General features: G+C 49.3%; 11 protein-coding genes across 11 annotated transcripts; 7 read left to right on the forward strand and 4 right to left on the reverse strand.

Annotated features, from left to right (window-relative positions):
* Positions 1-1382: 1382 nt before the first annotated feature.
* EYB26_007989 (uncharacterized protein) lies at positions 1383-3023 on the forward strand (the record flags this gene model as incomplete). Its single annotated transcript, XM_054267248.1, has 2 exons — positions 1383-1761; positions 1837-3023. 2 exons carry the CDS (start codon positions 1383-1385, stop codon positions 3021-3023), a joined length of 1566 nt encoding a protein of 521 aa, XP_054123223.1.
* A 430-nt stretch (positions 3024-3453) lies between these two features.
* Positions 3454-4287, forward strand: EYB26_007990 (uncharacterized protein; the record flags this gene model as incomplete). Its single annotated transcript, XM_054267249.1, has 1 exon — positions 3454-4287. The coding sequence occupies one exon, from the start codon at positions 3454-3456 to the stop codon at positions 4285-4287; it is 834 nt and encodes a 277-aa protein (XP_054123224.1).
* Positions 4288-4446: 159 nt separating this feature from the next.
* Positions 4447-6222, reverse strand: EYB26_007991 (uncharacterized protein; the record flags this gene model as incomplete). The annotated part of the gene is made up of 5 exons (XM_054267250.1): positions 4447-5114; positions 5170-5286; positions 5333-5350; positions 5411-5875; positions 5931-6222. 5 exons carry the CDS (start codon positions 6220-6222, stop codon positions 4447-4449), a joined length of 1560 nt encoding a protein of 519 aa, XP_054123225.1.
* Positions 6223-7153: 931 nt separating this feature from the next.
* Positions 7154-9203, forward strand: EYB26_007992 (uncharacterized protein; the record flags this gene model as incomplete). The annotated part of the gene is made up of 7 exons (XM_054267251.1): positions 7154-7775; positions 7832-8266; positions 8318-8467; positions 8518-8826; positions 8888-8982; positions 9051-9128; positions 9183-9203. The coding sequence occupies 7 exons, from the start codon at positions 7154-7156 to the stop codon at positions 9201-9203; spliced, it is 1710 nt and encodes a 569-aa protein (XP_054123226.1).
* Positions 9204-9966: 763 nt separating this feature from the next.
* Positions 9967-10812, forward strand: EYB26_007993 (uncharacterized protein; the record flags this gene model as incomplete). Its single annotated transcript, XM_054267252.1, has 4 exons — positions 9967-10098; positions 10159-10411; positions 10467-10725; positions 10782-10812. 4 exons carry the CDS (start codon positions 9967-9969, stop codon positions 10810-10812), a joined length of 675 nt encoding a protein of 224 aa, XP_054123227.1.
* A 199-nt stretch (positions 10813-11011) lies between these two features.
* EYB26_007994 (uncharacterized protein) lies at positions 11012-11629 on the reverse strand (the record flags this gene model as incomplete). Its single annotated transcript, XM_054267253.1, has 1 exon — positions 11012-11629. The coding sequence occupies one exon, from the start codon at positions 11627-11629 to the stop codon at positions 11012-11014; it is 618 nt and encodes a 205-aa protein (XP_054123228.1).
* A 601-nt stretch (positions 11630-12230) lies between these two features.
* On the forward strand, positions 12231-13282 carry EYB26_007995 (uncharacterized protein; the record flags this gene model as incomplete). The annotated part of the gene is made up of 3 exons (XM_054267254.1): positions 12231-12386; positions 12451-12687; positions 12755-13282. The coding sequence occupies 3 exons, from the start codon at positions 12231-12233 to the stop codon at positions 13280-13282; spliced, it is 921 nt and encodes a 306-aa protein (XP_054123229.1).
* A 1539-nt stretch (positions 13283-14821) lies between these two features.
* Positions 14822-17500, forward strand: EYB26_007996 (uncharacterized protein; the record flags this gene model as incomplete). Its single annotated transcript, XM_054267255.1, has 1 exon — positions 14822-17500. The coding sequence occupies one exon, from the start codon at positions 14822-14824 to the stop codon at positions 17498-17500; it is 2679 nt and encodes an 892-aa protein (XP_054123230.1).
* A 110-nt stretch (positions 17501-17610) lies between these two features.
* Positions 17611-19202, reverse strand: EYB26_007997 (uncharacterized protein; the record flags this gene model as incomplete). The annotated part of the gene is made up of 5 exons (XM_054267256.1): positions 17611-17693; positions 17769-18056; positions 18131-18208; positions 18279-18716; positions 18788-19202. 5 exons carry the CDS (start codon positions 19200-19202, stop codon positions 17611-17613), a joined length of 1302 nt encoding a protein of 433 aa, XP_054123231.1.
* Positions 19203-19477: 275 nt separating this feature from the next.
* EYB26_007998 (uncharacterized protein) lies at positions 19478-20239 on the reverse strand (the record flags this gene model as incomplete). The annotated part of the gene is made up of 2 exons (XM_054267257.1): positions 19478-20042; positions 20106-20239. The coding sequence occupies 2 exons, from the start codon at positions 20237-20239 to the stop codon at positions 19478-19480; spliced, it is 699 nt and encodes a 232-aa protein (XP_054123232.1).
* Positions 20240-21013: 774 nt separating this feature from the next.
* Positions 21014-22155, forward strand: EYB26_007999 (uncharacterized protein; the record flags this gene model as incomplete). Its single annotated transcript, XM_054267258.1, has 3 exons — positions 21014-21027; positions 21080-21320; positions 21388-22155. The coding sequence occupies 3 exons, from the start codon at positions 21014-21016 to the stop codon at positions 22153-22155; spliced, it is 1023 nt and encodes a 340-aa protein (XP_054123233.1).
* Positions 22156-22321: the final 166 nt, after the last annotated feature.

The following is a 22321-nucleotide window of genomic DNA, read 5'->3' on the forward strand; positions in this document are numbered from 1 at the left end:
CCAGTTTTGTATCAGTAGCACCTGACCTTGAACGATTGGATCACTGGTGGTGATTGTGCCACGTAGGTGACATTGGACGGATTGTAGATGGGTTGGTAGTCATGCCAAATAGGATACTCATCATCAAGATGCTCACCCCCTATCCAATCAAGTGGACTGGAACTGTATAAGTCGGGAAGAGATTGCACACCTAGATCTGCCTGGGGAGCGTCGCTATCGCCGTATGACGGCGCTGGCAATCTGAACTGTTGTGGTCACTGGCGGCGCGCAGCAGTAGACAGTAATCATAAACAATATTCGAGCAAGACCTCGGCATTTCAACATCATTGGCTCGTCCATGGAAAACGGCCTAGCCTAGTTGATGCGTGTTCAAGTTGACCTCGAGTCTTTTCTCCGACGTTCACTACTGATTCATAGGCAACCTGGCCCTGGAGAATCCTGAGCAGCGGTCTCCGATGTTGACGGAGAGGGGCGGCAACGCGGACCACTGAGAGGGGCGCAGGCCGCAATTAAAGGTCGGGACCATGGGACTTGTTCTGACGAGCGACGACGAGGCCGAGATGGTTGGCTGGAGGGTGTGTTTCGTTCGTGAGCGGGGTCACTAGAGTGGTCGTGGCAGGGGTGTAGCCTCTGGACTCTCCGTACGAGTAGAGACGTACTTCAGTCTTGGGGGGGCAGGCTAGCCGCCCGGGTCGTGCACCTGCAGGGCTCCCGTTCTTCACGTCCTCCGCCAACCTCCAATCGTTCCCCCCCTCCCGCTTGATCTCTGCACCGCCAAACCTCATCCATTTGCTCTCTCCTCTCTGATACGGTTGCTGCCAGTCCCAGCCGGTGCATGTGGCTGCATGCTGCTCCTGATCTTCCTGGGTCGATTTCGGTCATGTGACCGCCGTGTGGATGGCCTTCCAGCGCCCGAGAGGACCGCCCATTATTCAAGCGCAAGTAACCTAGGATCCGCTCGCTGCAGGTCGAATGTAATTAAGTCAGGCCAGCATGCATGGCTGCTCTCTGTAGTGGTGACATGAGACCTGCCTGCCTCCCCCCTCCCCCAACCCAACCATTTCAACGTTGCCAGCTTGTTTCTGCAGCTTTGCAAACCGTGGCCATTCTTTCCCTCGAATGATGGCATATCCCCTGTCGCCTGCTTTAATAATAGGAGTAGCGGTTTCCCCCAGGTTTAAGACAATCTCGGCCGCTCGATCTCAGTGCCACGACTTCGACTGTTTTTCGTCAGAGGAAAGGGGGGGTGCGAGCATTTCGACGATAAATTTGCGACTTGACCATAAATCAATTCCTCCCCAACCGTTGTCTCGTCTCTCTATGCCAACTGTCGCGCTCCAGACAGCCGGTGTGTCGGCTGCCTGCTCACGAAATCAATGATCATGATGATTATGATGAATGAGCCCGGCCGCATCAGCTTTTTGGCCGACGAACTGCTGAGTTTGATCTTGTCCTTTCTGATCGCCGACACGGAGTTCCCGGATGGACGCGAAATTATACATGACTACGCCTTCCCGCCGTACAACAGTAAGCGGAACGGTACGAATGCGGTGGCTTCGCGGGGAGAAAGGTCCGATCTGGACAGATACAGGCTTGTGTGCACGCGGTTTATGAGGATTGCGACGCCGTGGAAGTTCCGACGTTTTACATTGAGGTTCTCGGCAGAGGGGTTCAGGCGATTGAATGAGTTGGTGGATATGCAACAGGCTCATCATACGCGATATTTTACATATATGGTCCGACCTTATTATCACGGACGTGGTATGTGATTACTTCGTCTTTGAATCGTTCGTTCCATGTCAACTGGGACAATCTAGCTGATGATGTTCGCTTTAGATTGGGAACGATTCCTCGCCGAGATTGCGCGTGATTACCCTACGCTCTCCGAAATTCACACAGCCAGACTCGCCGATCAGACTTCGCTGATCAAGAATGCACGAGATATCCTTTCTTTAAAGCGGGCGCTTGTCGCGTTTTCCTCTTTGCAACAAATCAAGCTCCTTCGGTTACAGGACAGGGCGGATGAAGATATCATGGAACGAGCGAGACGGCTGGGTACTGTCAGAGATGTCAAGCTCGATTGGGAGCCGGCATGCTCGCGCGCAATCGAAGGATTGGCATTGGCTCTGATGGGATCTAGCTGTCAGTCAGTCCGGTTTTTGGGTCCGCAATTAAGTCCCGAAGCCGCTCTCAAATTGCTGAATGCTCCTCGAGTGACGATGTCTGCTTTAGGTGAGCGACTCACATGCTTGGATATATATTTTCACTCGGCCTCAGACGTCACCGCTTTGATGTCAAAACTATCGAATACGTTCAGAGACTTCTTCCAAGCTGCGCGCAACCTCACTACTATAAATGTTGGCTTTCCAGCCGACAGTCCGCTGAACTTGCATTTGGAAGACGTTTTCCATCACATACATTGGCCGCGATTGCGGAGCCTCGGAATTCAGGGCTGGCGGCTACATTCATCTGAAATCAGCGCAATCGCACGACGTCATCAATCCCAGCTCCGAGAACTACGTCTGCCATATGTCTACCTACTCGATGGAAGTAGGTGGCGCGATGTTCTATCCATACTTCGCGATGACATGGAGCGACTCGAAAGGCTAAACCTTCAGCATATCAATTACGCATCTCATTTCAACACCGAAATCATGAACGGGATCGAAATACCGCCAGGAAGTACAACAGACGAAGACGAACAGAGAGAAGACGAAGACGATGACGATACAAACCACAATGGAGAAATTGAACCCCCTCAATCCGACACAGACTCTTCATCTATTGTGTCTATACACGACTCGCAAAGCGAAATATCATCAGAGACGGAAGAATCATATCGACAGCAGCACCGTTTCCCGTACCATCACCACAGCCATCACCAACGAGATCTGCAATCCTTGTCGGAACAGGAACTCAGTATGCTCACTGCCAACGATCTAGGTGATAACGGGATATATGTGAAACGAGAACATTGGCATATATGGGAAAAATGGGTAGTTATATCAAGGCGTCGGTTGTAATTGGGGAGAGAGGATATAATACCCTGATCATTGAATCAGGGCAATGGAATAAAAAATATTTTGGTTTTTGATTTTAATCGGCAGGCATCGCTTTTTTGACGGGTGTGCATAGCGAGAGAGAAACGGCTCATGCATTATTTATTTTGATTTATTTCCTGAAGAAAATAGACGTATTGTAACGGTTTATACAGAGTAGCGAAATAGAGACTTCTCAGCCAATCAGATCATCGACTTAGCGGAATCAACCCGGTAATCAATACAACAATACCATCGTCTTTATCAATCTGATCTTTGCTTTTTATCTCGTCGATATCCTCGTATCCCGGTGCAGAACGCTCATGTAAACTGCGTACTAGTTTTTTCTTTTTACGTACCATCCAATCCTTCGCAGCGACCAAATTGCTCGCCTCGGCGACAATCAGAATTCACCATGTCCTCCTCAACAACCCCAGACTCAAACATCAACCACGCCACCTCCCTCGAATACTGGAACAGCATCCCACCCACCGTGAATGGCATGCTCGGCGGATTTCCGCAAGTCTCGCGCATCGATCTGCGCGGATCAGCCAGTTTTCTAGCCAAGATTAGACGATTGATTCAGATCGAACAGTCGTCGCAAGAAGAGGAGGAATCGAATAATAGTAATAATAATAATGAGGAGGAGGATGTGGCGGGGCAATCGAGAAGAAGCAAAAAACTCAAACGAGGCGTTGATTGTGGTGCGGGTATAGGGCGCATCACGGAAGGATTTTTGAGGAACGTGTGCGAGACGGTGGATGTCGTTGAGCCTGTTGCGAAGTTTGCGGAGGTTATTCAGAATGGTCCTTTGATTAGGAAGAAAACTACAGCTACAACCACGACCGATGGAACTACTGAAGGCGAAGAAGAAGGAGTAATAGAAAATATCTACATAACCGGCCTCGAAACCTGGCTTCCGGAACACAAATACGACCTCATCTGGAACCAATGGTGTGTCGGACACTTGACCGACGCCCAATTGACGACATACCTCCAACGAGCCGCAAACGCATTAACGCCTAACGGGATTATAGTACTCAAGGAAAATAATTCTACAGACCCGGCAGGAAGGGATATATATGATGAAATTGATAGTAGTGTCACAAGGACGGATGAGACGTTTAGAAGGATATTCAAAGAGGCTGGACTGAATTTGATCAAGGCGGAGGAGCAGTTGGGGTTTCCGAGGCATTTGGGGCTGTTGCCTGTTAGGAGTTATGCGTTGAGGGCAGTGCGAGCGTCATAGGCAATGGAATGAAGAAAGAATCCTGATATTATTGATTCGCTGGAGGAAAAAGGAATAAACCACCCAACCGCCGTATTCAAAGAACAATGGGCAGAATTGAAATGGATTCCAACGACACAGCCCCATCGAGTGAGAAATTTTTCTTTTCCTTCGATGCTCTTAGTTTGCTAGGAAAGCGCTAGTGAATACTGAAGTGATTCGTTCGGCTGTCGTTTGACCATTGATGCCGCTTCCGGTCGACTTCTCGTGATCCATTTGATCTTCGGGTTTATCTTCGGGCTGAGAAGTACCCTTGGGTAGCTGTTCGTCGACTGGTGCCGGGAATGTAGATGTAGCCTCGGGCTCTGCAGCTGGTTCCTCAGGGGCATCGTGTTCTGATCTGGGGGCGTCCTCCGTCGTGGGCTCTTTCGGGGCTTCGGTGGTGTTTTCTGCTGTCTCTGCCTCGCCGTTCACTTGAGTTTTGGGCTCAGCGGCGTCCTTCATCTCAGTATCAGCGTTGTCCGTAGCGGCAGCCTCCTTAGCAGCAGCTTTGGCTTCTTTAGCGGCAGCTTTGGCACTAGCCTTCTTCGCGCCTGCCTCTTGCTTATCGATCAACCCCATGATAAAGTTCCATTCTTGGGGCGAGACGCGCGAGACGCTTACGCGAGACTGGCGCAGGGTCTGCATGTTCTCTAATGGCTGGCCCGGAAAACCATATGATTTGAGCGTCTCCAAAGTCAGGGTCTGATCGAACTTGCGTCGGAACTCGACATGGACGCATTCCCACTTTGGGTTCTCGCGGCTGGACTTTTCGTCGTAGTATGGATGTGCGGGGTCAAAGGCGGATTCTGTTATACACAAAAGCAATTAGCATGGCTCAGTCGTGACCTTCCAGGGACGTACCATCTACTGAATGCTCTTTCACGATTTCCATTTGTCCCACAATGCCGGGAACCTTGCAACTCGAATGGTAGAAAAACGCATAGTCGCCCTGCTTCATAGCGCGCATATTGTTTCGAGCTGTTCAGGTCAGTATTGGACGATCAAGATTGAAATGTACACATACCAACAGAGTTGCGAACACCTTTTCATCATTGTTAGCAATATTCAAAAAGAGAGAGAGAAACCACGAGTGTCGACATACCATCCCAGGGTTCTGGCTCCCTAGTTGCTCGTAGGTCATCGATCGAGAATTTAACATCTACGCCCTTGACGATTCGCGATTCCGGTTCCGCTTTCATAAGCCAGTATGATTTGCCGTCGGATCCGAACGCATCCTCTTCAGCCACCTCAATTGTTAGGCCGGGCTCTTTCTCTTTCAAGAATGCAGGTGTGCGAGGTGCTCTGGTGACTTTTTGCTTCTTGGCAAGCTTTCCAGTCGACGACTTTTGGGGGACAGTAGCAGATTCTTGCTTGGATTCACCAGCAGTCCTCTTCCTCTTCTTACCAGCGACTTGAGTTGAAGTCGGCTCGGCAGATTTGGGTGGTCTACCGCGTCGTTTACCAGGCTTACCTGTAGGGGTTGTCTTGGTTTTGACAATGGGCGTTGTGGTTTTGGGCTTGGGGGCAGTTGCCTTTTTGGCGGGCGCGGTGGATTTGGCGGGTTTACCTTATCACATATTAATTAGTCTTATGTTAGAGAAAGCTTGGATGATGCAATATACCTTTCTTGACGGCTGGCGACGCAGCTGTCGCGGCTGGACGACCTCTCTTCCTGGGGGTCTCTTGTGCTTGAGCCTTGCTGGTAGCGGCGCGCTTAGCAGGCGATGGCTTGGGAGCAGGAGCAGGAGCAGGAGCAGCAGCTTTTATCTTTGCTGCGCGTGGTGGGAGCTGGGGGAATCGCTTGGGACGCGATGCTGCAGCGGTTCCTGGGCCAGCTGATTTGCGCACACGTTTGGATGATGGCTCCGTCGCGTCGGCGTTCGCGACCGTAGAGGTGCGCTTCTTGGGTGGCATGGCGCGTGATGAATTGAATCAGTAAGCTGATTCAGTGGTTAAGAGTGAAGAAGAATCGATGCAATTGAATGGATACAGAGGAAATGGATGGAGTTCTGCGACCATCTGCAGGTGCACACAGAGTATGTCTATCGCGCTGGGGAAAGCCACGCGAACCTTAGAAGCTGTTTGGCCCCGGAAATTCTACTCTCCACGTTTGTACGGCCAGCCAATCAGTACGTAGTTCACAATCAATGGATAATCATTCCCTTATTCTACGCCGTACTCGTTATTTTTGAATAAAAAATACCTGGCACTTCTACGCATCTACGTAATCATACATGAATTAACTTAACTAAGTTAACTAGTTAGTTAACTCTTTGAGGTTGGCGGAACTAGACACGACCTTCAGTGGTCCCAGAGCTGACGGTCTAGCATTCGATAGCATAGCAGAGCATACTACGTATGTACCACTACGAAGTTCCGCATAGGAAGTATAGAAGACGAAACACAGCAAATAACTACATTGCAATAACAATCAAGGCATCAAAGAACATGTTGAGTAATCCAGAATGAATAACATTCAAAATCCACAAAAACTGCCTGTCAAGTTGGCTCGGGATTGCTAAGGTGGATCGCGGAAAGATGTCCGCTTGCCGATTTGCCGATTCTGTCTCGAGTCACGAATCACTATGGGTCGCTTTCTTCATTTTTTAATTTTTTGTGTGTGTTGGGTCTCTTTTCGTCACTTTGATGATTCGAGCCGAATTATCAATTTCGGCATTTGAAAGAGACCTCGAGGGTGTACACATAGTCTCATATTCAGAATCGATTTCCGTTTCAGGAAATAAGACAGTGCGCTGATATTTCCATTCCTGGAAGGAATCCTCTCGCTTCTCGGACGAGAGGCGCAAATCTCTCTTTAAGGCAACGCATATCGAGGAGCACAAATATGACGCAGGCAGATCTTGAGTCTCGACTAGATGCGCCACTATCTAATATCCAAGACGCCTTCACAATACGTTCAGCGCGAGCAGACCCTAAAGCAGAAAGAGCGCCACAGCCGAGCGAGAAAGATCTTAATGATGCTCGGCATGGCATCGACAACACACAAGAAATTGAACATCTATATCTCGACTTTGACACCGAACTGCCCACACCTGCTGGACTGTCTGTCCTGAAAGAATCTTCAACACCACCGCCGCCATGCCCTAATCTCTCAAAATATACATCACCATTCCTCTGGTCCAACAGTCGCAAGTCCATGACAACATGGCTGGCATGTGGTGTTACACTGCTGGCTGCCTATTCAGCTGGTGAATATACACCGGCATCTTCGCAGTTGCTCTCTGAATGGCATGTGAGCCAGGTCGCGTACAATCTCGGTCTGACGACTTTCACCACCGGATTCGGTATTGCGCCTATGATCCTGGCGCCGTTTTCTGAGATTAATGGGCGCAGACCGGTTTTTATAGCGAGTGGTATTTTGTTCACAGCTTGTATTTTTGCATGTGGCGGCGCGAATAATTTGGCTGGAACCCTAGTTGCGCGATTCTTCAAGGGTATTGGCGGATGTATGTCTATCCCTCAGGGCTTTTTATAGCCTCCCCCCATACTGACTGTTTGATAGCGACATATTCAACTATGGTGGGCGGAGTCATCAGTGACATCTACCACGCCGAAGACCGCAACACACCAATGGCACTCTTCGCCGGGGCAGCGCTCTTCGGAACAGGTCTTGGGCCTTTGGTGGCTGGAAACATCGTGGCACGCACGACCTGGCGATGGGTCTATTGGTCGCATGGTATGGTCAGCGCAGGGTTTGTGATTTTCATGTATTTCTTCTTGAAGGAGACTCGAGGCAGTATTCTGTTGAGTCGAAAGGCTCGCGCGCTCAACAAGTGGTATGATAGTCTTGAGGAAGCTGGATACTATGGGATGTTGATGCCGTCGGAAGATCTGCCGGAGAGGCGTATTGTTCGTCGGATTCGATGGAAGGTGAAGGCTGATGAAGAGCGACAGTCGATTGTTCAAATGATCAGTCTCTCGTGTTACCGTCCTTTCCGTAAGACCAACATCCCATGTACTCTGATGATCGAAGCTGACTCTGATGCAGATTTACTATTTACGGAACCCGTTGTTTTCTTCTTTTCTCTCTGGGTAGCCTTTAGCTGGGCTGTTCTGTACCTGCAACTGTCCTCTGTTCCGCTCGTTATGCAAACGAATCATGGGTTCACAGTTGCCCAATCTAGTGATGTCTTTGCAGGTGAGGGTTGCAGTGCCATCATCTTAAGCAAGAGGCTGACAATCTCATAGCAATCTCCGTTGGCGGCATTCTCGCGACACTCCTAAGCATCTATCAAGAGAAAATCGCTATCCGGTTCGGCAAAATGTCAAACACTCCCGAGGGTCGTCTGTATTTTGCCTGCATTGAATCCGTTCTGATGCCCGTGGGCTTATTCTGGTTTGGGTGGACGTCGTTTTCATCCGTGCCGTGGATTGTGCCCACGATAGCTGTGGGTTGTGCAACCATGGGCATTTTCTCCGTGTATCTTGCGGTGTTCAATTACTTGGCCGATACATATCATCGGTACGCGAGTTCGGCGATTGCCGCGCAGTCATGCTGTAAGTTCCTAACTACTATCTCAATCAAAATATTTCTTCTTTTACTGATACGGTTCTTCAGGCCGGAATCTTCTTGGCGGAGTATTTCCTCTGGTGACCAACGCGATGTTTAACAACCTTGGTTTCCCAGCTGCGTCAAGTCTGCTGGGCGGCATCGTAAGTTTAATACCTACATTTAATACGATGTCATACGATCCATCAGATCACTAATAAAGCTACTACAGGGCGCGCTGTTGACAATTGTGCCCTGGGTACTCGTCTTCTACGGTCCAAGGATTAGGGCTCGAAGCAAGTTCGCTAGTGTATGTTCAATGCTCAAACCATCGACTCTATTACCAATTGCTAATTATCCCTAGGAATTGGTGAACCAGCATTAATCTCAAAAGTCACGCATATGATACCACCGTTGTTCTCTCTTATTTTCCATTTACGAAGATACCGTCAATTGCGCCATCTCCTTCCCACTCCATTGGCTGAAATGGCAGTCTTTTGATCAGCATTCGGCCGACACTCTCGGGTGAGAAGCTAGCTGTTGGATTCTTGTAGATATTCCCTCTATGCGATAAGTTATATACCGGGGTGTCTCTACTGGATCCTCATGAACGATCGGTCCCTCCCAAACACGCAATAATGCATATTTCCTATCTCAGCCCACACACAGGAAGACATCCACGGAGCGTCAGAATCTAATCCTCTGCTTCATAGCCCAATCCAGACTAGCGGCGGACTAGCACGGACCCGCCCGCGAACCACTCGACCGAGAGGGGAGCTCTCACATCGATGGGGTACCTAATCAGGAACTGGCTGCAATTGCTCGCACCGTCGCCGGCCAACCAGACACGTTCTGCCGGGCGGACAGCAGCGATGGCGTGATTGAAACGAAGATGAAGTCAAGCAAGTAACTGACGCAATCGTAAACAGCTGCCCATTGCACCTTCCCAATGCGCCGGGAACCACAAGGGGGGAAAGGAGGGGGTGGTTTTGAGGGGTTGCTGCGGCTAAACAATTTATTTCTTATAAGAACACAACTCCAGGATCTCTGTCTTCTCTTCTTCTCCTCCCTAGCAAATAACATCACACTTTTGAATTCTTCTACCTACTCTATCTCTTCTCGAGAATATTTCCATCTAACCATACATAATGGCCACTCCTGAGCGTGTTCCCCTCCGTCTGGGCTCTACTGCCCCTAACTTCAAGGCTGAGACCTCCAAGGGCCCCATTGACTTTCACGAGTTCATTGGCGACAACTGGGTTGTCCTCTTCTCTCACCCTGTATGTTCATCCATCCAGCGTCTGCTCTGTAGAACGGACCGTCTGACTTTTTGTTTGTAGGATGACTTCACTCCCATCTGCACCACCGAGCTCGGTGCCTTCGCTAAGCTCGAGCCTGAGTTCGCTGCCCTCGGCGTCAAGCTCATTGGCTTGAGTGCCAACAACGTCGACTCTCACCACGCCTGGATCAAGGACATCAACGAGGTCAACAAAGCCAACCTCACCTTCCCCATCATTGCCGACTACGACCGCAAGATTGCCTACCTCTACGACATGCTTGACTACCAAGACACCACCAACGTTGACCAGAAGGGTGTGTTGATACCCCTTCAGCGCTCTCAATGAATCGTTCTGACTTGATATGATAGGCCTCCCCTTCACCATCCGTACCGTCTTCGTCATCGACCCCAACAAGAAGATCCGTCTCACTTTGGCCTACCCCGCCTCCACCGGCCGTAACACCGCCGAGGTTCTCCGTGTTGTCCAGGCTCTCCAGACCACCGACAAGAAGGGTGTTACTACCCCCATCAACTGGCTCCCTGGTGATGATGTTGTCATTCCTCCCACCGTCTCCACTGAGGATGCTGAGAAGAAGTTTGGCAAGGACAACATTCGCGTCGTCAAGCCGTACGTCCCCCCTTTTCTGATTGCATAAGACATGTTTGATACTGACAATTATTTAGTTACCTCCGATTCACCAACATTGGCAAGTAAACGTGTGCTGCATGTCAAGAGTGCTATCTCGGTGGGTGTACGAAAAAGCAGATGCTTTCAAATATTTTAATATTATTTCCTTTTGTGATGCCCTTATGATACCGAAAAGACTAGGATAGGTCTTGAATGAACAGATACCATCAGCTTATTTCCTTTGCTCTGCAGACGTATATTTTTCTCTAGATCAACTGCCGTCAGCCTACCGTGCCAAAGACTCGTAATACAGATCAATCCTGGTTTTGGGCATATTCTTGCCCTGATTCTCAAAAATAGTATCCATAGCCTTGACCAACATATCCTCCAACGAGGTGAATCCCTCTTTTTTACCCGTCATCTTCAACACTTGAATACTCCGCCGGTTGTCCACTTGACCTGCATCCACCACCTCCGATCCATCTAAAGGTAATGCCTTCAACCCAATGCGTCCCGGAAACCGTCGATGCAAAATCTCCAAAATCTGTGTCCAGCTATACCTCCCCGCGAACGCAAGCAGTCGTTCATCATACATATCATCCCGCGTCAAAGCAGCCAAGTGCAGGAGCGCCGTATCCTCGACATCAACGTACCATCGCGATGGCAATATTGATGGCGCAGCGGGGTACCCTTTTACGACGGCATCGAGCACAGCGGCAGTGCTGCGATACCCCATGTTTGGGGGTGATATGGCCATGCCGAAATTGACGTTGGGCACGACTGTGTTGAAGCTGAAGGGCAGCGGCGCGTGTTTGTGGACCCATGCGAAGGATTCTTGTTCGCCGAGGGCTTTGGATGCTGCATATAGCTTGACGCCGTGCCAGCGGGTTTTTTTCACTTTCATCCTCGACGACTACGTTATTGGATGTCTGCGCAATAGCCTTAACGTTCCACGTCGTCGGGTCAATCGTGTATGGCACGCCTGTCGTCGGGAGCGCACACGCAGCGAGGGAGGAGGTAATAACCACGCTCTTGACACTAGAAGATTGCCGTGCAGCAGCTTCTAGCAGTCTCAAATTCGAATTAATCGTCTTCTCAATAAGGTCATGATTCTGCGGGTCCATATTCATATCCATAGCCAATGTCTCCAAACAACGGAGACATTGATACATGTACTGCCGTAGTGCACTATAATATCTTCTTTTCGTTTAGGAAACGGTAGTTCACACTTTCGTTTTACTCGTTTACACTTTTTGGTAATTCCAAACTAACCCTGGCACTAGCCTTAAGCAAGTCCAGGCATCCATCTAACTAGGCTCTGCGTATTCCCGTTTGGGAATACGGGGCTGACGACCAATCCAATATGTCAATACCTCCAGGGCTAGCTTGTAAATATTGATGACTGAACACAACCTAGGTAAATGTGCATGTCTTATATTTCATCTTGATCTGTATGACAACCTCGCAAATCTCGTTTTTCAATATTCATGAATTGCATTGTAAGCATGTCCACGCCCTTTTCCAACACCGTCCTGGTGCCGTTACACACCGACCAAGGGTATACTCTGCAGACCCTCGCGGTGTTTGAGCAGCCGCGAAAGAAACGTCCTCATTTCAAGAGTCGGCGTGGGTGCGTTGCATGTAAGCGTCGGCAGGTCAAGGTACGTTGCCATCTGCTCCGCTTCTGTCTATAGACCTGATCCAGAAAGTTGAAATATTTTGAAGTGCGACGAGCGTTTCCCATGCTCCGGCTGCATGAAGCGCAACATTCAATGTCTTCAGCCATCGCACCAACACATTATTGGCGCAAGTCTTTCTACAGCCAGCGCCCATTTCAAGATGGATATGCATCCCTCTATTAGTCTATTACATCTGGAGCTATTCCATCACTGGGATAAGGAGACTCGGTCGACGCTCACGTTTCCGGAGATATGGCCCGTTATTATGCAGCGGGCTTTTCATGTAACTACCTATGCCCTGTATCCATGCATTGGCTGGTCTTATATACAGGGACTGATTTGTTTTGAAGGAAGACTTTATCATGTCCGCCATACTATGCGTCGGGGCCATGCATCTCGCGACTCTCTGCCCACAAAGCAGCAAGTACGCACACGCATCAATGCAATTAATCGTCAAGACGGTGCAGCTGTTTCGCAGGAACCTATCCCGTCCTTTTACCAGGGACCACTGCGAGGCGCTAATTGGAGCCGCGCTTCTGATTAGCTACATCTCTTGGTCTGATCTTGGGTTCTTGGATGATGATGGTGATGATGAAAGAGCGCTACGTCTCGAGCAAGAGCAGCTATTTCTGATGAGTCCGGGGATTGTGCGGGTGTGGTTTCAGGCCATGCCGATATTTATTGATGAAGGAAGCGTCTTTGTGCAGCTTACGAGGCGGGATCCCAGGACCAATATTGAGAAGACCCTGGTTAGTAGAGGCGAAGATCCAACCCGGTTTGTAGAGCCGTTTATGAGGATGTGGGATGATCACCAGCCTCAGGTACAGGTACAGGTTGGTGTAGGTTGCACGCCGAGACGGCACATACTTATGGGCTGACATCGTATGCATGGCGTCTTCTTCGTGGGCTGGAGACGGACTTACTGTCTTGTCCCAACGGTACCTTGCCGTCTGACGGGGTGTGCAGCGAAGAGAAGAAATTGGTGCGTCTAAGAGATACAGTCACAAAACTGACTACTACCCAATCCACCTCGCTTGACCACCAGACTGTAGCATCACAGCAGTCGGCTCGCTCATCCTTCGAATACATAATCCGCCGTATGTCGCCCCTTTTGTGCTGTGCGGCATTGCTCGAGTCCACGGCAGATAGCCCGACTGTTAAATCCTGCGCAGAAGATATTGAGCAACTATTCTATGGTTTCCCCATTCTGTGCTGCGGCCCCTTCGCCGAGTTGATGATGCAGAAAGATTCGCGGGCGTTGGCTTTTCTTTTCCATTTTTTATCGGGCTGCGCGTGTGCTACTGGTAGGGGGGAGATGTTGGTGGGCGTCTGCAAGGAGTTGTGTTATGGAGAAAGCCATCTTGAAAGAGCTGGAGATTCGGCGTTTGGATGTTGTTGAATGGATAGACAGGACAGTCAACGCTTTTGGGTGCGTCTAGCCATGGCCGGTTAGTGTACACACTGATAGAACAAGCGGTACGCTAGTAAGATAAACAAGGGGTAAATTAGGATTGCAGAGCGACAGCCAATCAGTGCTGTGGAACACAGTATTCCCAGTCAAAGCGTCAAAGGGGAACGTGTAAACGCTGTAATGAATTTGTTTCTGAAACAAACTTAACAGAGCGTTCCCCGCTCAGTGGTGGTGCAGACCTGTCATGCTAACGTCCGCCGAAAGAAAAAAGAACACCGCCAGACTCAAGAGGGGGCTGAATCGAAGCCTTCCTCCTTCCATCCCCATCGGTTTGTACATACTCCGTACTCGTCGTTCCAACCATCTCGTTGCTTGTTGCTTTTGTCTCTCTATTCGAGCGGCGCTGTGCCATTTACGATTTGTCTTTTCTTTGTTCCTTGCGTCGAGAAAGAAGCAGGTTCCCTCAATTGATTCAACCACCTATCAGACCCAGAACGACACCCAAGAACAAGAAGAATGCCGGCGTTACACCAGCTCGTCTCGTCCTGAGAACAGAACGAATATTGTATTGTTGTTCCCCCTACGAATTACTGCTCGCTTGATTCTCTTATAATATTATCAAACCAAGAAGCTCGGCAAATATTCGCCTACAAGCGCGGTCAGCACAAATAATCGACTTAGCTCGGCACAATCCCTGTATATTCTCTGTGCTGCTCGGTTGAGGTTCCAGCCTAGTCAAATTATTTCTACACACATATATATAATATATATAATAATATATTATATATATATATATATATATATATTGTTCTGTCGTCGGCAAGTTCTTTTGAATAAGCGATTTGTTGAGGATCATACACCGCTATCACGGCTCGAAGCCATACGTATCACGCCGATAAGACCCAACTATCGTTTTCCGACGCTTATCCGATTTTGAACGTGCGATACGATACCCACTCGATTAACGTACCGAATATTATTGTCCTTTTCAATATACACCACTGCGATGTCACGAAGTCAGTCGAGCCTGAGTCTGAGCCAGACCGATAGCGCCAGAGAAGATGGCGTCTCGCCTGCCCCCATCGCAAACTCGGCCATATCCGGTCCCATGAATCTGTCCGGCTTAGTGTGCAACGTGCGAAGAACAACCGGCCGTGAACCTCGAGCTCTGGTCGGTGCGACCACGACGATTCTCGGCGATAAATTATACGTCTTTGGTGGCCGGTCCGTGTCAAGCTCCCAGTCGCATGTGCAACTCACTTCGGACTTGTACGAGCTGGATTTGATACGCAGACATTGGTCGAAAGTGGACGTTTCTGGCGATATACCTCCTCCACGATACTTTCATAGTGTTTGTGCTTTGGGAGATACGAAGTTGGTATGTTTTGGAGGAATGTCGCCGGCGGATTCGAGGGGAAGCACACAGCAGCATGGCTCGGATGAGCAGGCGGACGTGCAGGTCATGTCGGATATACATATATACGATGTCATTACACGGACGTGGACACGCTTGCCTGCAAAGGATCCACCACTAGGTCGATATGCGCACTGTGCGACGATATTACCTTCGAGTGCATGCTTCACGTCGGCCAATGCGCCCCTATCCGCTATACACAACAATCCGTCTTCGGGAAACCCGCATCAAGGCTCGATTGGACCTGATATTGATGGATATGGAGGTGCTGAAATGATTGTCGTGGGTGGACAGGATACTTCCAACCACTACATTGAACAAATAAGTGTTTTTAATCTTAGGAGTCTAAAGTGGACGTCTACTAGCTCTCTAGGAAGAAGCTGTGGCTCGTATCGCAGTGTCGTCGCACCGCTGACCAATCTCGATGTATCAGAGCTCGGCAGCGCGACAGAAGACGGCGCCAGTAATCAGCCCGTTGATGGACCCGAAAATGGCACTTCAATGCTGATATATTCTAATTATAATTTCTTAGACGTCAAGTTGGAGCTTCAGGTACGACTTCCAGATGGCCGTTTATTGGAAAAGGCCATGTACGGACAAGCTTCTCCTCCCGGATTGCGATTCCCCAACGGAGGCATTATCAATAACCATCTGGTTGTCAGTGGTACATATCTTACGTCGTCTAAGCAAGAATATTCCCTATGGGCCTTGGATTTGAGAAGCCTTACGTGGTCACGCATTGACGGCGGCGGCATGGTATTCAGCAATGGCAGCTGGAACAGGGGTGTCTTGTGGGAACGCCGAAACACGTTCGTCATTCTTGGAAACCGGAAGCGAAGCTTGGTAGACGACTACAATCACCGTCGAATCAATTTCTCCCATTTGTGCATGGTCGAGTTGGAGGCCTTTGGACTTTACAACAACCCCTGTCGAACCTCGCCAACTTCTGACTATGCCTCCGTCAGCGCGCCTATGGTCCCGGCTTCTCTGCAGTTGAAACTTGCGCAACTCACGAGTGGCGGCCGGCCGCTTTCAGCTGCATCCGATGAACTGGGTAAAGTTGCATTTTCAATGTCGGAGATGGCGGACATGGAGCTTCAAGCGTTAGGTGGCGAGCGCATTCCGGTTAGTTCGCGGATGCTAGCTAGACGATGGGGACCCTTCTTCATCCAGTTGCTCCGTGAAGCATCTGATCCTGGAATTGCAGAAACCGCGACACTGCGTGGTGCGATGGGCGCAGGAGGTGGACCAGGTCATCCAAGTCGTAATTCGAGTATAACAATTACACCGTCGCTGGGGTCAGGTAACAGCTTTTCCAATGCTAGCACATTAGCTAGCGGCAGTAGCCAGAGCTTATCATCTCCACACTCTCGCCTTCTCGCAAACCTGGATGTTCCATCCGCACACTCTATTGCGCCGTCCCTACGTCCTCGTGTGCTGTATCTACCGCATACGCTTCAAACCATTCGACTTTTGGTCTATTATCTTTACACCTCATCATTACCCCCTGTGAACTCACCTCTTTGTACGCCTTTGATTCTCTGTTCTATCCTGCAATTGGCGCGCCCGTATCAAGTTGACGGGCTGTTGGAAGCAACGGTAGAACGCCTTCACCAAGTCCTAGACGAACGCAACGCTGCCGCCGTCTTCAATGCCGCCGCCATGGCAGCCGGTGGCGGCCGCGGAACGGGATTTATCAGTGGCATCGGCGGTACTCTCGAAGTCCTGAACGGTGTACACAACTCCATGAAGAGATCATCAGATAACATCCCGGATGGTGCTGCAGCCGGACCCGGCGGCTTGCAGACCCAAAACTCGTTCTCGTCACTTTCAACAACATCTGATTCTTCAGACACGGAACTTGGTCGTCAACGACATCTCCGCTCCGACTCCGTCATGAGCCAATCACAACAACAACCCTCGAGAGTCAACACGAGCATGTCACGCTCCCGCAACAATAACGAGAATTACTACGACGACTCATTTAGTGACGCCAGCATATCCGGAGCGTCTTCTACAGCATCGACGAGTTTCAGTCACACCGATTCGGATACCCTTGAAGAGGGCGGAAGCGGTATCCGCAGCAACCGCGCCAGACACGGACGACGAGGCACTGATGCCGAGAGCCGTGGTGAACGGCCCATCTGGACGGGCGATGTTAGTAGTGTGATTGGACTGCAGAAGCGAGGACTCAAGGGGTTGATGGAGGGGCGAAGGATGAGAGAGAGAAGTAGCGGGAGGTCCGGGGTTGCTGTTGCTGTAGATCAGTAATTTCTTTGTTTCTGAACCTTTTACCTTTTCTTTTTTTTGGAAATATTTAGTGTTGATGAGCGATTTTTGTCTATACATATACCATATATTCATGCCAGACATCGGACTGATTATTTATACATATCATCCGTCCTTCTCAAGCCGGTATACACTAGTTTTTCAGCTGCATCATTAACATCAAGCATCGCAACATCTACCCCATGTATCAGTATATTAAGGTTCCCTTTATAAGTAGACGACGGGAGAGATTAGCTAACTAGTTACTCACCACCATAAGGCAAAATCTGACTCCCAATCATTCCACCAACACCACTCTCTCTATCGGCCCACCAAAACAGATTCGCAATTCCTTCCCACGATGCACTGCCGGGTTTTCTACCCGACTCTTTTGCGTTGTGGTTGAGTGCGAAGGTTAGTCCCCAACCTTCTGTGGTGGATTCGTCTTCGTGTGCTGGCAGCGGCCGCACGGGTGCGTGTTTTGCAAGATGGGGTTTGGCGCTTTGAGCGGGTTTGTTGATGTATCGTGGCAGATCTGGGAGCTGGTCTTTGTACATTTCTATCACATCATGATATATGTTAGATATGATCCCCGGGAATACAATGCAACGGTTAGGGGGGGATGGAAGATACCATCAACGGTCTCGGGTTTGAGGATCTGCGCTTTGGTTTTGGGACATGTCCCGTTATTCAGTAGGACTGCAATAATCTCTATGCTAGAGTCAGCACATCATTATTCCCCTTCGAGGGACAGGAAGAAGGGGGGGGGTTTGGGGTTTACTGCAATAATCCCCAATCGTCCCAAAACACCCCGCACCACCAGAACAAAACCTCTCCTCAGCCCCCGAATCAGAAGCCTTTTTCTCCATCAACGCAAACCGATACAAATGATCCGTAACATGTAACGACCCATCTTCTTCTCGTCGATGCATGTACGCCAATCTCCTCTTCATATCTGCCCCAGGGAAGAAGGAAATATCCTTGATTCCTAGCGGCGCAAAGATGTGTTTTTGGAAGTATTCGTTCAGCGAAAGGCCGGTGATGCGCTCGACGAGGATACCGGCCCAGTCCAGGTTTACTCCATAGTCGAACATTGTGCCTGGCTGGTTGATTAGGGGTAGACCGAGAATGTCGTCTGTGTTACCGGCGAATTCATCGTAGCCGATGGGCAGGGAGTAGTCGCGGAGTTTGGAGTTGTCGAAGGGATATCCGAAGCCAGCTTTGCATGCACATCAGCTCTTAGTGAAGATTTCAGAGGGGAAAGAAGGGGAGGGGGAGGGGGAGAGATACCAGTATGATTCAACAACATCCTTAGCGTAATCCCGCGATCTTTGTCGACGAGTTTGAATCCGCTCTTCAAATCGCCTTCGAGAGCTTTTACGTCTCTCAATTCCGGTGCAATCTTTTCGACTTGCTGGACGTCATCTAAGGATAGTTTCCCTTGCTCAACGAGTTGCATACATGCTATCCCCGTAATCATCTTTGTGCATGATGCCATCCAAAAGACGGTGTCGAGGGTCATCGGGCCGCCATTGAATGGAGCAAGTCCCCTAGAGCCAGAGGCGTGGTTGAATAAGATGTCGCCATTGCGGTCAACGGCGCAGTAGACGAGGCCTGCAACGGACGGCGTTGGACCTGAGGTTGTAGTGTCGAGGAGTTGACGGAGCGATGCTGAGATGTCTGCGGGGAAGTGCGGGGTGGACATTTTGTGTTTTGATGGTGTGAGTGAGCCGAGTCAAGAGGCCGAGAAATGACGGTTTGTATTTAGGCTGAGAGTAGCTAAGCTATTTAGAGGGTTTGAGATAGGATAAATGAATGTGAAGAAAGAATGAAGTGCATGGAATGTTGTACCACATGGAGCAGGGGAGATACACCTCCGTGGTAAACATGCGGGGTTGCTGACCCTAATATAGGCCCATCCATGCTCATTGCTTAGTATACTGGGGATACATCTACCTAACTCATCATCTTTGAAAGAGCCTAGTCAACAGGCTTAACCGTTTTAACAACCTTCGCAGGCTGCCCCATCGCCACACTCCAATCCGGAATATCACGACTCACCACCGCCCCCGCCGCAATCGTACAACCCTTGCCAATCGTCACACCAGGCAGTATAACAACCTGCCCTCCAATCCAGCAATCATCCCCAATAACAACCGGCTTCGCATACTCAATGTTATCCCTTCGACTTTGCACATCTGTCTCATGTGTCGCGGCATATATCGACACATTAGGACCAAACATAACCCTGTCGCCGATAGTCACTAGTCCGCAGTCCAAAATAGTCAGGCCGAAATTCGCATAGAATCTCTCCCCAAGGCTGATGTTGCAGCCGTAGTCGACATGAAATGGAGGTTCGATGAAGATTTCATCGCCCTTTGTGGCGCCCATGAGCTCGCGGAGCCAGGTCATGCGTAGGTTTGCAAGGGCTTCGTGGGATTGGAGTTCCGTGGCTTCTGGGGGTGGGAAGTAGGTGTTGTACCGGTTGCACCAGGCGCGGGCTTTGAAGCGGGATTTTGCTAGTTCGGGGACGAAGGCGTCGTATCTTTACAAAAATATATCAATAAGTGCACATATCATTGATGGATCTGTAGGAGGGTATACGTACAGCATGCCGGAGATCATGCGCTCGTATTGTTCGCACCAGGGCACTTGGTGCAGGGTTCTGGCGAGGGCTATTTGTTCTTCATCTTTGCGTTCTGCTGCTCCTGATGATTTGGCACGGGGCGATGAGTCCGTCATTTTGTGATGCAAGATGCAAGCTGGATATATGCCTAGGTATAGAAGTGCGACACGGTGGCAGTTGTTGAAGCCAAGATGTTGGTAATGAGGGGCAGCGGAGAGACAGTGGATTGTGTTGGTTGACAACGTCTGAGTATGATAATGGGTTGTTACTATAGTTCCAGTCAGAAATTCTGAAGTATGGAGTATATATTTCACTGGGTTGCTTGAGACGACGATGCTATTTGTAACTTACTAAGTTAATGTTGTTTTCAACTAAAGTTATGTAGGATGTATTATAGCCGTAAGTTTGGCTTGATTGCTGGCTTTACCCACTCTACAGACTTTATAACTTTAATAGTATTTTAAATGCTAACTGAAATTTACATTTAATAGAATAATACTCTTGGCTATGTAGGTGTGTTATTGTAATGGCTTTGGCTGCCTTACGGCTTAGGGCTTTGTGTAATATGGCCATACGTCGGGATGGCCTTGTGTAGGGAGGGTAATATCTAGATGTATATGCATCTGAAATCTATGCACCTGATACTCATCTCAACAATTGAACGCCCATGATAAAACCGGATCAACTGGTCTAAGCTAGAGTGTCCAATTTGGTGAAATGGCATTTACCAATATCCAACTAAATCAATCTGTCAAGTAAACCAGGGCCCAGTCTCGGAGCAAACGCCGACTCGGCTCGCCGTTTCCCCGTATAAATATTGCGGGGAAATTCGTCAATACATCTTTTCTACTTCTCAACATTCACTCTCAAGAAATAATAGACAATCCAGCATGGCTTCCAAGATGTGAGTACCCATAGTTATCATGAAGCAAGAGGACGAAGATTGACGAATATAGTGAATTCGTATTGGTTACTGGTTCTACCGGCTTCATTGGCGCCCATGTCGTTGATACGCTCCTTGCCCGAGGCCTCAAAGTGCGAGGGGCCACTCGTTCACTTGCTAAAGGTGATGAGATGATTCGTTCTCGACCGCAATACGCGGGTAAACTGGAATTCGTGCAGATTCAAGATTTTGAGAATCCGGGAGGTTTGACTGAAGCCGTCGATGGGGTTGATGCGGTTATTCACGTTGCCAGCGTACGCTACCATCACCAGCAATGATCGAAATAAACCACAAAGGGAATATTGAGCTGATTATATATAGCCATTCAACTACCACATCACAGACAACGAAAAAGAGCTCATCATTCCAGCAATCAACGGCGTCCGCTTCATGCTTGAAGCAGCCTCCAATGCACCCAGTATTCAGCGGGTGGTCATTACTTCTTCTTTCGCCTCAGTAGTAGACATCAACCGCACAGGACCGCCAGGGTTTACCTATACAGCAGCAGACTGGAATCCTCTAACCTACGAGGAGGCAGCAGATCCCAAATCGACCCCTGTCGTCGCCTATCGTGGCTCCAAGAAATATGCCGAACTGGCTGCTTGGGACTTTATCAAAGACAAGAAACCACATTTTGACATCGTCACTCTCTGCCCGCCCATGGTCTTTGGACCCATAGCGCACCCGATCAAAAGTTTGGACCATTTGAACGAGTCAAATGCAGCTCTGTGGGAAATTGCGCAGGGCTCCAGCCCATTTCCAACAGCCCGTGTCCCCTTTTGGATTGATGTCCGAGATCTAGCAACTGCTCATGTCGAAGCTGCTCTTCGAAAGGAAGCCGGTGGCAAGAGATATACGCCTGCCTCACCGGAACGGTGGTCATATGCTCTTGCAGCTCAACATATGGTCTCTGGGTTCCCGGAATTGCGTGATATGATAAAATTGGAGGAACAGGTTATTGATGATACCCTCAGTCTAGATGGTGAGACTGCTGCGAAGCAATTTGGGTATCAATGCCGCAAGTTTGAGGAGACGATACGTGATTTTATGGTGCAATGCTTGGCTACAAAGGCAAAGGATGGTGCTTAAAATGTACTTGCTGTGTGTCTTATATAGGTTCGTGTATCTAGATAGAAGTCATATACTGAATTTTGGGCCTAGATATCATTGATCTCATGTAAAATCACTAACCCTAACATAACCCTACCGTCCTCCATGGAACGGAACTTCATTGGTTCAAACTTTATCTCGACAT

This window comes from Talaromyces marneffei, chromosome 6 (assembly GCF_009556855.1).
Source record: "Talaromyces marneffei chromosome 6, complete sequence".
NCBI lineage: Eukaryota > Fungi > Ascomycota > Eurotiomycetes > Eurotiales > Trichocomaceae > Talaromyces > Talaromyces marneffei.